Source organism: Capra hircus, chromosome 9 (assembly GCF_001704415.2).
Source record: "Capra hircus breed San Clemente chromosome 9, ASM170441v1, whole genome shotgun sequence".
NCBI classification, from domain to species: Eukaryota; Metazoa; Chordata; class Mammalia; order Artiodactyla; family Bovidae; genus Capra; species Capra hircus.
Window position 1 is genome coordinate 29,586,667 of NC_030816.1, and position 18,910 is coordinate 29,605,576.

The window sequence follows — 18,910 nt, forward strand, 5'->3', positions numbered from 1 at the left end:
AGAGGTGACACCCCCTTGGGTCTCAATGGCTAACATCTTGTTAACCAGGTGCTGGCTGGGAGAGGCTGTGTCTGGCACAAGACACAGAGCCTCTCTGAGCCGTCATCTGTGTAGATGTGACAGACTCTTCATCTGTGTAATGGGGGTACATAATAATACTTGCCTTAACGCCTCACAGTGAGAATTTAACAAAATAATGTGTGCACAGTCAGATGCTTCTTGCATCCGTTTACTGATTCATCCTGTTTGTTGCCTTGTTGGTCCTGTGTGTTGCCATGTCTCCCAGGGCCGGCACGTGCAGCATCTCAGGCACAGATGTGAGGGAAGCAGCTTACGAGGACTGGTGGGACCCGGGATCCCATGCTCCATGGGGAGTGTGTCCCAAGGGAAGCAGGAGTTGCTTAGGGAACACCTGAACATAAACTTGGCTGTTGGACCATGGGCTGGCAGGCCTGTTCTGCAGAGGCTTTGTGCTTGGGGTGACCAGCCACCGCTCCTTATCTGGACCCCAAGTGTGTGCTGTGACCGCTTCTCCTTTTCCAGTGACCTGAGAGTGTCATCAGGCTCAGAATTTGGCTGTGCTCTGCACACCACAGCATGCCAGAGGTGGTATGTGTGTAGACCTGATCCTTGCTCGCTGGCCATGCCAGCTCCTCCTATAAGCCCCACAATCAAAGAAACACACATGGTCCTTGTATACTGGGAAAGCAAAGCTCTGCCAGTGAACACAGAGGACCAAAATCAGTTTTAAGGGCTGTTGCCATTCATCTCTAAAATACATCTTTCCTTGACTTGCAAAGAGGCGAGGGCTTTGGTTCCTGAGTTGTTTTCGTATTTGTAATCTATTGAGTGATGTATCATGCCTACATGGAGCCAAGGTGTGTATCTTTCTTAGACAACAAATTCTTCAAGGGCAAACATTGAGTTGCTAAGTCTTGAGACAACAAAGTGTCTTGGATACTTTAGTGTTTTGTGAAGAGTATCATAATGCAGATATCATAGTTACACATTTCTACACTTCAACCTGAACAACTATGTGCCTGAAATTTTGTGTGAAACCATTTGTGTTGAAAGGATGCTGTCTAAAACAGCCCTGTGTGAAATCCTTGAGGAATTCACAACCCTCAAGACTGCTGAGTGGATTCCTACTTCATGAGACATTGATTTAGACAGTTGTGATTTGTCTTATTATTAAAGCTTTAAGAATCTTTCTGAGCAAAGTATTTTAAAGGAATCTAGGTCTACAGTTCACTTATATTACAAAACATAGTCTTGAAAAGAAAGTTTGCTTTGTTGATAAAGATTGAACTAGAAACAACCAAAACACCAAACCACTAGTGCTTTCTTAAAACTAAATGTAAAGTATAAATAGAGAACAAAACAGGAAATCGTGGTTTGCAAAAAAAGAGATATAGTTGTAGCTGCCCTAAAAAGTGACTTTCCTTACACTGTAGACTGAGTTCAGAGCCCAAGTGACAGAAATTCGCTGGTTCCACCTCCCAGCAGAGACAATGTCTTCCAGTACAAGCTGCCCTACTGCTACTGAAACTATAATAATCCTTTAAAAGTATTTAGATCAGCCCGTGCGTCACAGGCACTGGCCAAATAAGTGTGCTCCTGTGTCTCTCCAGTCATCACACGCTCAGTGAGTTGATTGTGTTGCCTAGTAAAACTCCAATACTTTGGCCACGTCATGCGAAGAGTTGACTCATTGGAAAAGACCCTGATGCTGAGAGGGATTGGGGGCAGGAGGAGAAGGGGACACAGAGGATGAGATGGCTGGATGGCATCACGGACTCGATGGACGTGAGTCTGAGTGAACTCCGGGAGTTGGTGATGGACAGGGAGGCCTGGCGTGCTGCAATCCATGGGGTCGCAAAGAGTCGGACACGACTGAGCGACTGAACTGAACTGGACTGAACTGAGTACCACTTAAGCTTTCCCTTTGTGTCAGTGCCATCTCTTTAGAGCCTATAGAGATGTGGAAATGTATCCTGAAGGGTCAGGTTCCCCCCTTGGCCCTCTAGCAAGCTCCATTGCCAGCTCCTGGCATGCTACTCAGGGCTGACCCTGGGAGGCAGCTGAAGGAATTGGTGAATTTATGAATGCCCACTGAAATGGCTGCTGGTCAGTGTGAATGCACACAACTGTGGCGCTGACGAGTGTGGCACCCGCAGGATGGCTTGTGATCTGTGGCCCCTGAAGAGTCCAGGGCACCTGCCCCACCCCACCCCCCACATGTTAGTGCAGGTAGCCCTGCTGCCCAGTGGCTCTGGATGGCACGGCCACTCACTTATTCTTCTCTGGAGTAAGAATTTGTAGATGCGCTAATTTATTTTTATTTTTGAATAGACATGAAATATAAAAGGCAGAAAACTGTGCAGAGAAAAGTTCCAGTCCCCCTGCTACCAGCTTCCAGATGATTGCTGCCATTTTTTAATACTTCCTGAGATATTTTATGCATATGACAGTGTATATATATATCTATGAATATTTGTATATGTAAGTATATCTTCCTCACCTACCATATGATAGCAGGCTATCCATGCTACTGTGTAAACTTAAACATTTCTCTTGAAGATTATGTGCTCTTGTTTTTCTTAACCACAATTCTGCTGACCACAGCAATGGCAGAAAGCATTCTATCACCTCCCTCCTCCACATAGCCCAGGGGTTTGCAGCTATGCAGAGCTCCAGATATGGCAACAGAAAGACAGACTCCATTCTTTGAGATAGCAGGAAAGATGGGAAATTCCCAAAGGAGTCTTTCTTACAAAGTTCTGCCTGGTCACTAACTGACCTGCCGTTCCATGTCTGCCTGTAGGCGTCTAACTAGGAAATCTCATTAGTATTTCAGGGCTGGGCATGTCATGCAGGGAAATGGAGGTAGAGGGATGGACGGGCCAACCCAGGAGGCTGGACCATTAGCCGCAGTCCCTGCAGTGGTACTACTGTAGGCTAGAGAGGAGGTGGTGATGCTGCAGGCAGGGCCAGGCCACCTTGCAGAGTGTGGGGCTGTGTGGGCCTGTCTAGTGGGAGCTGGAGCCTCAGAGCATAGACGGTTTCTGGCAGAGCCTAGCAAAGCAAAGACGGTGGATGATAGAGCCCTTGGCTTCACCCATGCCATCAGCCACCCTCCAGACTCAGATTGGCACCTCCCATTGGGCAAACCCAGCCAGCAGTCAGCTGTCATGGCAACTTTGGAAAACCACTTTGGGTACCAGGCCTCTCATGTAGAGAATTGCTGGGCAGTGTGAGGGATGGAACTTGAAGGAGATAGGCCCAGGGCTGGACCACAGAATCTCCAGAAAGCTGTTTTCTGTAAGGATGTCACTGAAAGGAAAGAAAGGCCTCTCAGTGTGGGGAACTTGATTTTTCAAAACAGAGATGAACATTTGAAACAAGAAGGTGTGTTTTGCCAAAAATTTTACTTATGTTTTAGGTTTGAAAGATTCATTAACAAAAGAAATCACTCATCACACAAAATAAACAATTTCAATATTTAATAGAGGATTATTTGGCTTAATTTGAAAATACAGTCATTAAAAGAAGAGAAATAGAAACAACAGAAAAGAGTTATAGCACATACATCACCAAACTGGGTCGACCAACATCCAGATTTAACAGCACTGGGAATGTCCCTTGTTAACAGCAGTCGGGAATCCCAACTGGGAAAAGGTTCTGGGCGGTGTATACACCCCATGGGTGAGACTTCAAATTGCAGTTTGGGGGCTCCTGGTTCTAATCATAGGCTGCATACTGATATTACCATTAGTTTGCATGCAAAAATGCAGCTCTGATTTTACTTTTTATAATGCTGTTTGTTTCAGCTTGTGAGTCATAGGATTTCCTTAGACCCCAGGCAGGGTTGGGGGGTGGGGTTGGCCAGACTTCCAGGGGCCTAAGACTTCCAAGACCCATTCCCTTCCTTTCTTTTTAAAGTGCCACCTGATTTGCTATGCTTGCAGGCACGCACAGAACCTGGTCTGTGTCCAGGCGGATCAGAAGCAGGTCAGAGGCCTGGTCTCCTGCTTCTGAAACCCAAACAAGACTTCCTTCATGTTCATTTCCCTAACAAGCTAGCAGCCAGTGCCTTCTGGGCTTGGCCTCTGCTTTCCCTTGTTCTCTCAAGCACACCTCTTAGGAGCGGCTCTAGGCCAGACGGCAGTGCTGGAGTTAGAAGCAAATTTCTTTTCTTCCTGTGCCAGCTGAGGGGGCTGGTGAGACCCAGAAATTAGTCGATTGATTTACTGCCCAGTCAATAAATAATTTGTCACTCTGTAGTATGCCTATCTCTCATGCTTTCAAGTGTTCTAACGTTTTCCCTAACCCTGAAGAGCAGGATGCGTGTTTTCCCCCACTTTGAGGCGCATACTCTCTGCTCTTGCTTCATGTATCTTTCCTCCTTAAATATATAAATTTTGGCTCTCTATCACCCTGCACCCTTACTGCACCCTTACTGGATACAAGGAAGGTTCCAGTATTAACAAGGGAAGAGCTTCTATAAGTTTGGCCAAGGGTGGAATGGATGTGACAGGTTTTAGAATCTGCCCTCTCAGCCAATGACCAGTTATTTACAAGGGAGTGGGAAGGCCCTTCACCTACCCAGCAGCAGAGCTGGAAGTTCTGGCTGTGGGCAAGGAGACACTTATGCCTTGAAGTCTCTATATACTTACTATCTGCATCTAGAAGCTACATGTCTAGGGACTGAGGGAATAAGTCTGCACATTGTAACCCCTCTAAAGACATTTAACAGACTCATCACCTAAGAATGTTCTGTTGAACCCACTTTTTACCTGGTTATTATGTGTGACAATTGGGGCTACCCAGTCCTTTTTGTTCCTAAGTTGGTTCCTATTTTTCCAGAACAAATTGACTTATTTATCATTTATTTGTATTAGATGTGGAAAGACATTTATCATTTCCATGTGTGTTTAAACATGGAAAGACAAGGGCATATCAGTATGCAATCAATGGAACAAAAATACCTGTAGATAAACCCTTCCCTGGCAGCTTAGTGGTAAAGAACCTGCCCGCCAACACAGGAGATGTGAATTCAGTCCCTGGGTGGGGAAGATTCCCTGGAGAAGGTAATGGCAACCCATTCCAGTATTCCTGCTTGGGAAATCCCATGGACAGAGGAGCCTGGCAGGCTACAGTCCTTGGTGTTGCAAAAGAGTCAGACACAACTTAGTGATTAAATGACAATGACAACAGCAAAACTCTCCTATACTCATTAAACTCAACAAAAGAAATATAAATTATATTATATTGTATTCTTACTTCTATTGCATTTAAAAAATTACGAATAGAGTTTGGTGCACCTTAGCTTATTCTTCTGAATATCATAAAGAACTCATAGCCTTTCACAATCATTCCAGTTTACTATATCACCATTTATTATTGTTGATTCATAAATTGTTACAACTTGCTTCTTTGTCCTCTTAGCAGTCATCCTTGTCTGATAATAATAAGATGTTCCAAGCTAATTCCAACCTTTCTCTGTCCCCCAGATATGGAATCAGCTCTCTAAGGAGTGTTGGTTTTATTGTAAGTGGAAAATAGTATCAGAGAGCAAAAAGTGAATGCTAGGAGTGAGTCCACATGAGTATTGGTTTTGGCTTCTGTTGGCCCAATTCTTGTGACAGAATTGGGGGAAAAAATGTATCTTAAGGGAATATACTTTTCCATTCAACAGATTATATTGCTGTCCCGCTTCTTATGGTAGGAAGCTTTCATTGACCAGCAAAGTGTTCTATTATATTGATACATTTCTATCCAAAATTAAAACATTTGAATGCAGAGCTTTGACCCTGACTGTGGACCGTGAGCCTCAGTGAGATGGCAGACTCCACAGTGAAAAGCGTTGCCCCAGGTGCCAGGTGCACTCTGTGGGGGCAACGATGTACCAGGTGCTTTGAAGTGCAGAATGGCAGATGAAAGAAACATAGCCCCTGGAGGGGTGCACAGAAATCACTTATGTGCATGAAACAATGAGAGAATGATATAAACCATCATTCAATCAGTGCCTGCTGAAACTAGTGGTGCAGGCAATAGGCAGTAAGAAAGTTGAGAGAAGAGAGAGACCAGTATGTAGAAGGGAAAGTCTCTGAAGCAGAAAGACTTGGAGAGCAGCCGAATTTTAGATAGATGGCAAGGCGCATCTTAATTGCTTGAAACCACCTCACATACAGACCTAAACAGAGTGGGGAGCCATGGCTATTAAGGTGTATACGAGGCTGCTGGTAAAAAAAAAAAAGAAACTAGAAATTCTGGCTTATGGTGAATTCAACTGGTTCCCCAGAACGAGACAAAATAGGATTCTGGTTGTACTTCTAAAGTGACAGTGAGAAAGAGCGTGACACTAAGGTCAGGGACCCATCCCATGCAGAAGGAAATAATCTCAAGTCCATTAGGAGGCTAGAGAGCCTTGTAACTACCTCCTCTCAGTACTTCTAGAAACAACAGGCGGCCATTGCCCCTGCCTCCGGTCTGGCTGGCCCATCCCTTCTCCAGGGACCACCAAGCATCCCTGGGCATACCTACTCTGTTGCCAGTTCTGTGCGCCTAGCTTCTTCTGCTTGGAAAAGCCAGGCTCCGATGTCACCTTTTCTGGGCTTCTCCTGCCTCCACTCTTTCCAACCCAGTTAAAAGAATGATTTCTTTCATCCCTGATGTTTACATGTCATTTAATAGGAAATCTTTGTTATACCCTCTACTCCATGTATCATTGTTGCCTCCTTACTTGTCTGCTTCTCTACAGTGAATATCTGAAGAGATGTGAATTATTTATTCTCATCTGTAATCCAAGTGCCTATGCATAATACTCGACACTCACTGCATATTCAACAGATATTTGTTGGATGAATTAATAAATGAGAGAGTGAATGAATGAGTGGATATGTAACACATGCCTCAGGATTGAATTAGGTGCCTCAGAGGTCCCATGGGATTGGTGTGTGCTTTGAATTTGATAATTCCTTTTTCTTTACCTTGATGAAGCACCATTAGCCAGGATCTTGATGTATATGTATTATATTTGCAAGGTTAACAGGGAAACTGTCATCCCCAAATTCATAGACCAGATCTTAGTTTCTCTTGGCTTCAGCTATAATATTTCTAGCCAGGCCTTTTTTTTTCGGGGGGAAGGAGGTATAAGATGAAGGAGACTTAGGAAACCAGCAGCAAATCACTTGATTTAATATGTTACCAGGATTGGACAACTACTTAAGGGGTTATAACGTGGAGATTTAGAAACTTGAATGTTATGTTGTTCTAGGGACAGAATCGTTTAATGTTTACTAAAACTCTTTGCTCCAAGATGGCTCCGATTCTGAAGTGAACAGAGGCCATCTGTATTCACCGAAGTCCTCAAGAGAAAGCAGAGAAATTCAGAGGTGTCATATACACCTTGAGATTTTGACAGTTCTCAAATGATTTATATGATTGGTGATATCAGATTTTGTGTCCATAGCTCAAGTGTCCTTGGACAGCATTTGAGGTCTTGGAAGGTCTTTGGAGATGAATGGCAATCTCTGGGTGGAGAGCAGTAACCGAGGAGCCAACTAGATAGAAAAGCCTGCAGGAGGTGGTATCAAGGTGGGTAAGGGTGGTGAGCTGGTTCTCTTAGGAGCCCAGCAAAGCACCCCGTCCACCATCTGTTTATGGATAGTCTTCTTAGCTCTGAAACAACCTTCTCTGTAATGTTGGGTATAACGTGTTTTTGCCTTTTGTTACAACTTATTTGAGATGCTGAAGCAGCGGCCAGTGAAGTTCTGTGGCTTTGGAGCCCAAACCATTAGAAAACAAGACAACAAAAGGCCATCGAAAGAAACAAAAATTTCCAATAGAAACTTTCAGAGAATGAGAATTAGTCACTCATTGTTTATTTTTCCCTTTAAACTGTTTTCCTACCTATGGTTTAAAGTTTTCAAACAATGCAGAATGGTACAAAAAAGAAAGCAAAAATATCTTTCAGTATTCTTTTGCCCAGACACGACTACTATCAGCTTTTTTGATGATTATCTTTCCCAGACCTCTTTCTATGCCTAAGCACATGCAGATTTATTTCAATCTGTATATATAAAAAGGTTATGAATACAATCGTTCTATAAATGCTACTTTATAGTCTTTATAGATGCATGTATGTATATGTATGTGTGTATTAATATATACACACAAGTATTCCATTTTATGAATGTGAAATAATTTACTAAACTGAGGCTGCTTTGAGAGATATTTTGATTGCTTTCAGTATTTTACTATTATTAATATAAACTATGTTTGGAGAATATCCTTAGCCTTATATTTTTGTTTTTTCTCCCAGATTATCTTCTTAGGACAAATCCTTAGGAGTGATATAGCTAGAATAGGAGCATGCATGTATACAGTTTGTAAATGGTGGTGGTTTGGTCACTAAGTTGTGTCTGACTCTTTGTGATCCCTTGGACTGTAGTCCACCAGGCTCCTCTTTCCATAGAGTTTTGCAGGCAAGAATACTGGAGTCGGTTGCCATTTCCTCCTCCAGAGAATCTTCCCAACCCAGGGATCAAACCCGGGTCTCCTGCATTGCAGGCAGATTCTTTACCGACTGAGCTACCCCACAGCAATAAAGTTTGTAAGTGATTTTCAAATTGCCCTCCAGAAAAGTTAGCCAGTTTCTAACTCTATCAACAATAAATGGAAATGTCCTCTATACACCCTCACCAACATATAGTATTATCAGAGTTATTCACATTTGTCAGTCTGATAAATGACAAGTGATACCTCAATTTGCTTTTTGGGAAATAACCAGTAAAGTTCAGAATCTTTTTTTTTTAAATAACTGATCATTTATTTTTCTCTCTTTCTTCCTTCTTTCCACCCCACTCCTTGTCTTGTTCTTTCTTGCCTTCTCTAACATAGCCTGTGCTTTTCGTGAGTTTTCCGTGTCCTTTGCCCATTTTTCTATTGGAGTGTCATTTTTATTTTAATAATTTAAAAGAGTTCTTTATATTAACCTTCTGTTGGTTCCATATGTAGCAAATAGTTTCCTCAGGTTTTCATTTATTTTCACCCTTCTCCATGATTTTACTTTTCCTGTGTGAAGACATTTGTGGGCATGCCTGTCAGCCTTTCCATGTCCACTTCCCAAGTTTTCCATCATATTTAGAAAGTCCTTTCCAATCCCAAGAGTATAAAAATATCGACTTATATTGTCTCCAGCACTTCTTAATATTTCTCTTATTTTTGTATGTATTAGTCTTGGATATCTCTAGGATTTATAAATATAGTAAAATTCTATTGGTTTCTAAGTGCCCTTTGTCCACGAACCATTTATTGCGCTGTCTACATTGATATGAAATGATCCTAAATTTCAAACAAATGAAAACTTAATATAAGTTTAATTTCTGGACTAACATTTCTATTGATCTGATTGCTTATTTCTGTACCCAAACTACTGCCATTTTTACAGTTTTCTCCCATGGACAGAGGAGCCTGGCAGGCTACAGTCCATGGGGTAGCAAAAGAGTCAGACATGACTTAGTGACTAAACAACAACAAAAAACACATTTTAAGAAACAGAAGGGCAAGTCTGTCCTGAGACTTGTTTTGTCTTTTTTTCCCCTCAAATTAGTTTGGGTTTTTAATGTGATTGCACTTAATTTATAGAATAATTTAGGTAAAAATTATATTTTTAAAATACCCATTTGTCCAATGATAAACTTTTTCTTTATTCAAGTCTTATTTTAGGGCATAATTATAATTTCAAAAACTATTATTTTCATCAGATGAATCCTTCTACTTCTTATTAACTCTGTATGAAAAATAGTGAAGGGTCTGAACTTTTATCTGCTGCAAGCAAACAAGTTAGCCCACCCTTGGGTCATAGATGTTGGCAGAAAAAAAGATGACTGCTAGGTCAGAGGTATCGCAGGTGGTATAATCCTCATATTACAACCTGCTTCTTTTGTCCAAGTTCCATTGTGGATGCTTGACATGCAGTTGTCATAGCTGAGGAACTCTAAGCTTAGGAAACTCTAATGAGAGCTCAAGGTGAGTTTTGTTGAGTTAACTGATGAAGAATGAGAGGACTAAGCCAGAGCAAGAGGAAAGAGCGATGTAGGCAAAGGAAACTATATGTGCAAAGTCCCTGTGACGGGAGGAAGTTTGGAGACTATAAATAACTGGAAAAATGACCATCATACTGATTCCATTATCTTCTGGCTAATGGTGCTCAAGGCAGCTAGCTTTTTTATTTTTCCCACTGTAAATTATCTGTTTGTTCTGCCTAAAAGCTTATAGATTTTTTTGCTTTTGAGTGTTTTTTGTTTGTTTTTAGGAATATTTTGCTGTTCATTCTTAAAAAAAATTTTTTTTAAGACACATAGAAACTCTTTATGTTTGATGACAGCCTCTTAATATATCTTTGAGTATTTTAGTTTGCTATTAGTTTTGACCTTATCCTTAAACATTTGCTAAATTATGGTTGTCTATCATCCATAGTTACATTTTCCCTAAAAAATTTGCATCTTTTTTGTTTCCACTGTATTCTAATATTGGTATTTTTTTTAAAAAAGTATTCATATTTGCTATTCTTACTTTTCCTTGTTCATATCTTGGTCATGGAAAGGGAGATTTGGGGGACCCCGGACTTTTGACACCATCTTTTCCAGAATGTCTGGATTTGTTACTGAAAGGACCATTTTGTATATACTTTCCTCCAATTCTCTGAAATTATTCCAAGAAGTTATTTTGAGACTCCCCAGTGGTTAAAATAACCTATTTAGTTTTTTAAAAATTTCTATCCCATTACTTAAAATTGGATTTGACTCTGTGTTAAAATGGTCTATATTTGTGACAAGAAATTGGGGAACAGCATCTTCCTGATTGATGGATGAAATACAATATGTAATCATCAGGTGTTTTGTGAACTGAGAGGACTGTGAGAAGACTCTCTCCAAGCATCTCCCCAACCACGGAGGTACTTAGTATTCCACTAAAAATACTTTACTGTTGTTCCACTGGCATGAAGTCTGTTGATCAATTTAGTTACCTGGAAAGGTCTTCATATTCCCGAGATTGATGTGCTTTTCTATAGAAGGACTTGAAAGCAGCACCAATCCTAGTTTTTTCTCCCTCTAGGAAGAGTGAAGTAGAAAAAAAGAATTCAATTTAAAAGATGACTGTTTTTCCTTAGGAAGTCATTTCTGGCATATTGAGATTTGGGGATAGTTAGAGTGTAATTTTGAGTAATACGAATTCTTAGGGTAACGTACTAATTAGTTTGTTACCCTTTCTTTAATCTTCAAACCCTATTCAACAAAAGGAGCTTTGTAGGCCTTCTATGGTGGTCCAATGGTTAAGACTTTGCCTTCCAAAGCAGGGGGTGTGGGTTCAATCCTTGGTTGGAGCACTTATTTTAAGTATTTTTAATGCTGAGCATAGTAGTACAAGGGGGAAAGGATTTGTACATGGTGAACAGTTACCCACAGTCCCACCATCTTTGCTATTGGCCACTTTATCACCACATAAAATTTTGCAGAGTTGAGATAACTTTTACCTGCACTTGGTGGGAAGTTTTTTCACTCAACCTCATGTTATTAAAGAGTATTGTTAAAGGCTTGTATCTAGCTGATTGTATTATTCTTTAGCTGTATTAACCATTCCCCGATTGCTTGTTATTGGGCTCTATTCATTTTATTTTTGAGAGTTTGGAAGCTGGATAATGTAAAAATGAACACCTCTGTATGCAAATCTCTGTCCACATTTTGACTGAGGAACATAATCAACTTTAAAATTTATTTCATGGGGGAAAAAAGATATAAGTATTTGTTACCCAGCCAAAGGGATAGGAATGAATATGAGAAAAAACTGATTGTGATTATTTAATGCTATTATTATTTCAGTTCAAAGTTGAACTAACTGGGAAATTGAGGCACATAGATAAAACTGTCTCCTTGCTGATGACACTATTGGTTGTACTGGTTGCTGGGAATCTGTTGTCCTCTTCACCTAGCCAGTATCTTCCCTACTTCACTATAGTCCCATGGAAATTCACTATCCTTGAAATTATACCAGGAGCCCAGAAGCACTTTAAAAGCTCCGACTAATGTCTGGCTCTCTCCTATTTGGTCTTCCCCTCCCTTAGGGGTAGGTATGGCCAAAATCACCAAACCGGATCCATGTTTGCCTTGCAAACCAAACAAACACTTCTGTTTTTGTTTTGCTTTGTGTCTGGACTAATTCTTAGCACCTCTTCTGCCTGTGAGTGATTTGTCACTTCCTTCTGTAAGACTGGCACCAGCAGAAATGCAGTCTCAGAGGATCCAGGGGAGAAAGCGAGGCCGACCCCCACTTCACTCGACACCTGTGAAGATGGCAGTTCATAACATTTATTCTGCTTCAGCTGGTTCTTTACCAGCAGTGAAGATCCCAAAGAAAAGAGGGCGGAAACCCGGGTACAAGGTATGGCTCCATCATCTCCTTTCTCCAAAGTGGGATTGGGCTGGGGCGTGGTGCTTGGGCAGACCTCCAATGCAAAGTGTAATGAAAGGTTGGAAGTTGGGTAAAGACAGGGTGAGAAATAAGTTTCTCTTGATGAAGAATGTGACAGACGAGGCTTCATTGTTGCAACATGGCACACAATACATGCTGTTGCTGTCGTGCGCATTTTTACAAGTAGAGAAAGCAAATCACACCAGATGGGGAAAGTTGTAAGGCGAGCAGATTTTAGGGTCATAGCTAAACACACGTTATTAAGCTTCACATCTCAATTAGCATTTCAGACACTGAGCTTTCCCCTGACTGTTCTTATGAGGGCGGCTCTGGAAGCCACTTTCCAGAACTCATTTGTCATTAATTTTAGTAGAAGCAGATGATGTTCCTGAGACATTTAAATTAATAATGCGAGCAGTGTCAAAGGATGTGAAGAATTTTCCCTAACAGAGCCTCAATAAGGGGACTCATCATGAAAATGCTGGGTGTTAATTCATAGTTTCCTGCTTACAAAAGGTGCTGACGTCAAGTTTGGCTACAAGGAGGCACATCAAGCGAAATGAAAATCCTGTTACTCTTTCAAGAATTAATGATTTGGCAAGGCTGGAGGGGGTGGAGAATAAATTCTCTGATGTAACTGAAATCACATAAAACAACTCAAACCCGAGGGAGTGCTTCTCCTCCAAGATGTTTGTGAAGAGTCTGCTAGAGAAGAAAGACCACTGAGTTGTTTTCCATGAGCCTTTTGGGCATTAGAAAATGAGCTTCAGACATTTTCCTTTGTCTATTTTTCTTGAAATAAAGGGCTTATGTTTCCATCTTGAGATCTGAATACTCAAACCAAGATGCAAATTGGCAATTAACTCTCATATATTTAGGAAAATGTATGGAAATTATTTCTGGTCAGCAGAAAGACAAAGCTTCCGGAAGGATCGGTCATGAATTCAACCTCTGTCCCTTTGGCTCTCCATAGTTCTTCCAACTGCTGGGAAATAGATGCAGTGGGGTAGGGGGAAGGTGACTCAAAGTTTTTTGGGGGTCGCTGGTTTTAGTAAAAGAAGCTTTTACTCGGCCAGCTCTTGCAGCAAAGTCTTCCATCACTGGTTCTTTTCCTAACAAAGAGAGCTTCCTTTTTCTCATGGACACACCGGTTCCAGAACTGTGTCTCTGAAGCTGGCCCAGGGCAGGTCTCTTTGCTCAGCTACCTGTACAGTTGCTGGGGTCTGGGAATGGCACCTGGAGGGCTGGAGCAGGGCAGCCCTTCTGCATGCTAGACCCAGGGAGGGAATCTAGGAACTGAAGAAACACACAGAAAACATTTCTCTCCTATTTGCCCTTTCTCTGGCTCCCCTGGGAGCTGTGACCCAAGAATGAAAATTACCGACAGACACAGCATTTACGCGGCCAGGAAAGATGGAAATTCACTCTGTGGAATGAGCCCAACTTTGCAGTTTTCCCGTATCTTGAAAAGGGCAGTTTTCAGTGCTCCCAATGCTCAGGGACAACTCAGGGCAGGAAGAAAGTTTTGGGGACACTTAGCTGACACACAGCAGGTGAATCTGACTCCCATGCCTCATGAAGTGAAGTGAAGTCGCTCAGGCGTGTCCGACTCTCAGCGACCCCATGGACTGTAGCCTACCAGGCTCCTCTGTCTATGGGATTTTCCAGGCAATAGCACTGGAGTGGATTGCCATTTCTTTCTCCAGGGGATCTTCCCGACCCAGGGATCGAACCCGGGTCTCCCGCATTGTAGACGCTTTACTGTCTGAGCCACCAGGGAAGTCTCATAAAATCTCCCATGCCTCATAAGATCTCTTTTTGGGGGATAACAGGCCACTGCTCTTCCTTTAGTCCATCTCCCATATGTTTGAAGGAATTGTGGGAATTATTTCAGGCCAGCAGCTCCCAGATAGCTCCCCACGCCATGGGCTTCATGTTCTAGAAAAACAGCTCCAAACCAGGTGCCAGTCTGCGTGAAGTCCTGACCCGCTGATGGTGACAGGAGAAAAATATCTAAAAGTCCTCACAGACTAAAGGGACATCTTTTATTCTGAAATATCTGCTTCTTGCTATTTTGTTGTTAAAAGTTTATAAAGTGCCGTATGTTGCAAGGGTTTGGTAATCTTAAAAAAATAATGCCCTTACTTGGCAAAATAAAGTTAGCAACCTGTTAAGTCTCTCCGATTTTATTTTGGCAATTTCTTCGACCCTGAAGCCCCATTTTACCATTAACAAAATGGTTTTAATTGTGGAGAATTCAATAAGGAAACTGTACAGTTTGATTTCAGTTACCGAATGGCCACTCATTTTGGCGAATTTAACTATCTGGGATACAGTTGGGGAGCCAGAGTTGTTAAAAATAAAAACTCCTGAGCAAGTGAAATAAGATATTACTTGGTCTACCCTTAAAGATCTTGTACTTTATTACTAAGAAAATGCTTCCAAACCCTCCCTCAGAGTCTATTTACCTTTGTTGTAGACATATTTCTTACAAGCTTGATTATCACAGTTTAATAGCCTTCGATTTAAAGGGGAAGATATTTGGGGAAGATAGCATACACAGCTGGATACTGAAAGTATAATTATATGATTTCATATTAATAATTTAGAACAATAATATTATCAATGCTATAAAATAATAAATAATATAACTTTTATTATATTAGTACATTATCATGATATATTTATATTAGCAATATTATCATAAGATGACAATTGTTGAGCCTTTGACAGGCTTTTCCCCAGGAGAGTCTGAGGAGGCCTTGTTGTAGCGACTGTATCACCAGTTTGTATTCACTGACATTTGCCACTTCCTGCCTAGTGCCGTCCCAAGCAGCTCAGTCAACCACCTCTGTGTCCCAGCAGACATGGAAAATCTCTCAAGTCCAAGTATGAGGACAAGTCTCTCCCTTTGAGACTCAAGCACAGCTGAACACAAGCTGTGACATTTAACCCTCTCTCTGTGTCTTGAGAATAACATGAGTAAATTACAGGCAGAAAAGGAAGAGTCTAACTAGCAGTCAGATGTTAGTGCTCCAGAGTTCATGGGTCAGCCCTCGTCCCAGGGCCCATCTGGCTATGTCTCTTGGCCTTGGCCTGCAGCCACTTTGCTGGGGCATGCTCACTACTGTGAGAGCATCATTTTATAGCCTTATTGCCCCCTTCTCATCTCCGTCAAAGGAAGGAAAAACCTCTTAACATCATAATTTCTCCTTAAGAGCCATGAAAACAACCTTCCTCGTTATCAAATAGAATATTTACACCTCAGTTTGAAGAATCTGCTGTTGATTTAAGTTGTCAGCTCAGAGACTCCCCAAGGCCAGCAGGTAGGCTTTCCTTACATTTCATGACTAAGGAGACCATCGAGGTCTTTTTAAGAAGATAAAGAGAGAGGGTCTGCTCCAGGGACAAATCCTAGCTTCCATTCTGTAAACATAGCTAATTATAATGGTTCCACATAGCAGAATTTTCAGCTTCTGTGTCTTTATAATTTAAGCAGGAGAAAAAGTGATGGGTTTTTAAGATAGCCATTTATCCCCAATACACAATAACAATAATCAATACTAATAGCTATAATAGTCATAAGTAACACTGAACACTTTCTACATTTGAGTCTCTGAGCCTAAGCACTATATGTATATATATATATTTCTTGTATATCCTTGGTAGTTCAATAGTGAGAGGAGTCAGAAAAGTGGCAGGAATTAAGCATGAATTAACCACGCCTTGCAGTCTGAGGCCACATAACTGTCAGGTCAGGAGCACTCTAGACCCTCAGCAATCTCTTTGCATTATTGTTCAGAATAATATTATGTTTCCTGATTCAAAAAAGAGTAGATTACTTTGTTCTGTTTAACAAGCTGAGGAAAGTGTAGCATGTAGAAAGAACATCATCCCCGAAATATTAAAAACAAATTCAGCTGCTGTAGCAAAGACTGAAGCACAGTGGCTTAAGGATGGTAGAAACTAATTTCTCTCTCATGTTACTGTCTGGGAAGGCCATCTGGGGCTGATCTGATGCTTCCTCGGTGTTGCGGACCCAGGCTTCTGTTATACTGTTGCTTTGCTATCCTAATGGGCTCCCCAAGTGGTGCTTAGAGGTAAAGAACCTACCTGCCAATGCAAGAGATGTAATAGACGTGGATTTGATTCCTGGTTCAGGAAGATCCTCTGAAGGAGTGCACAGCAACCCACTCCAGTGTTCTTGCCTGGAAAATCCCATGGACAGGGGAGCCAGGCGGGCTACAGTCCATGGGGTCGCAGGACTGAGGCGACCATAGCCATGCTATCCTAAGACACAGTCTCTGCTTCATGCTCCTCCAGGTCACACAAGCCGACTAGTCCAGCCAGCAGAATGGGGACAGAGGTAGCGGAGGGCACATTGTTCCTCTTTAAGGATGAAAGCTTCAAAATTGCATACGACCCTCATGCTTGAACTCACTGGCCAGAACTCACTGAGTCACTTGGCCACACTTAGCTCCACAGGCGGTGACAAAATGTAGTGCTGAGTGACAAGGTGATGAGCTAAAATTCAGGGATCTCATTATTTAATGAAGAAAGGGGCATGGACATTTGGGAAGAACTAGCAATCCTCTGCTAAGAATTTAAAGGACAGTCTTCCATTAACTGGAAAATTATAAAGAAAGTAATTTTCTAAAGAACATGGGTAAGTGCAACATTTGGTTTTTTTCCTCCTTTTTTATTGTCATCCTTTTCCCCACTGAAAAAGTGTGTGTTCTTGACACTGTAACAAGGATGTCAAATTCCCAGAAATCTCAATTAAGAGAATGCTCAAGCTGAAAGTAGAAAGGATTTTGTTTATTTCAACAAAATTCTTTAAAGCCTTTTTCTAAAATGTGTTTTCGTTGTAAACGCTGAATGGGTTTCAGTGCTTCTTTGATTATCCAGATCTTATATTGCCTTGAGAGTAATAGTTATGAACACTAAATGTAATCTAATAGTATAGAAGGGGAGAATCAACATCTAACTCCTGCTGTGCCTACTTCCTGTCCCTCACCTGCTGATGGTGTGTATGATGTACACCTGTGGCCATGAGAGAAATGACTACATGGGCACAAGGCAGGGGCCATTCCCTTGGGCTGAACAGTGTGCAGCATCTAGGGCAGGGACCGTCTCTCCCGTGGTTTTTCTGTGACATCTCCACGCCCACCCTAGGGCTGAGCAGTGATCAGAGGTGAGGCTCAGCAGTGGGTCAGGGGCAGCAGTACCTGGCGAATGTTTTCTGATCAGCATTTTGAGTGTAACTCAGAAATGAATGTCAGTGGTATTTTCACTCATTTTAAGGAGTAATTGAAATGTAAACAATGAAGCTGTGTGTTTAAGTTTCACTCATTTGTCAAGGATGTGATTGACTTTGCTGAATCGGATACCAGTTGGTGAAAACAAAAGGTGTTTGTTTTCATGCTGTACACTGTGTAATGGCTACAGACAGGGCACATTTTAAGTTTAATTTGCATTTTAAGTATTTTCTCCATTACTTTCTTAAACCTGTGAGTCAACAAAACAGGAAATCCAGCCCTATTTGCCAATTTCCAAGGTGTAAATATTCCCAACGTGGCCAATTTCAAGGCAAAAATGTAATGTTCCGGAACGTGGAGCTGGTGAAGGATGCTGCAGTGTCACTCCTGTAACTGCATTTCCACACAGATACAGCAGTAAAATAGTTAGAAAGGGGTGAGTTTTGAGTGTCTTGTTGCCTTTTTTTCAATATATTTTATTGAATTAGTATTCTGTAAGTACATGCACTTCAGTTTTTAATAATTGCTGGGTTTAAACACAGACATTGTGAACAACTTGCAATATTCCTGAAAATTTAACAATCATATCTTGTGAGCTGATATAAGCTGCTCCATCTCACCACTGCTCTGAGCTCTGCTACGCACAGAAGGCCTGTAACTGCATGTTCCACGTCCCCCCTCTTTTATCTGCAGGGCTGACCCCATGCCTGCTGATGCGTAGAACTTAGCTGCCTCCCCCGTTTCTGTAAGAAACTCAGTCATAGCAATTTACATTCCTTGAAGTGTGTGGTCTCTACTAAAAGCTGTTGGGGTCACAGGACAGAATGGACACTCCATTAACTATTTCACATGAATGGATCTGTTTTTCTGAATTCCACTTTAGCCAGTGACGGTTATTTTTGTTTTCCTGTTTCTTCCTTCTGTCTCCTGATAACTCATGGAGTACTGGCTTCATTGTCTCCTCTCCAGATCCCCTCTGTCAGGAGGAATTTAAGTCATTCTCTTCAGTCCCACCCAGACAGAATAGTAGCACCACCATGTCCCCCACCTCCGCCCACCCTGTTGCACTTCACCAGTTTCACTACCTCTATGGGCCCAGAGGAGAGTCTAAACCCAACACAGAGTTGGTGGGAGAAAGTTCCAGCATCCTCATGTTATTCCCATCCCATTTGCTC

The 18,910-nt window shown here is 41.7% G+C and overlaps 1 protein-coding gene across 1 annotated transcript in view; it reads left to right on the forward strand.

Annotated features, from left to right (window-relative positions):
• Nucleotides 12,237-18,910, forward strand: part of SCML4 (sex comb on midleg-like 4 (Drosophila)) — a 58,023-nt gene continuing 51,349 nt past the window's right edge. The window contains exon 1 of the mRNA XM_018053101.1: nucleotides 12,237-12,447. Coding sequence (XP_017908590.1) covers nucleotides 12,292-12,447 — 156 coding nt within the window. The 5' untranslated portion in view covers nucleotides 12,237-12,291. The remainder of the gene's footprint in view (nucleotides 12,448-18,910) is intronic.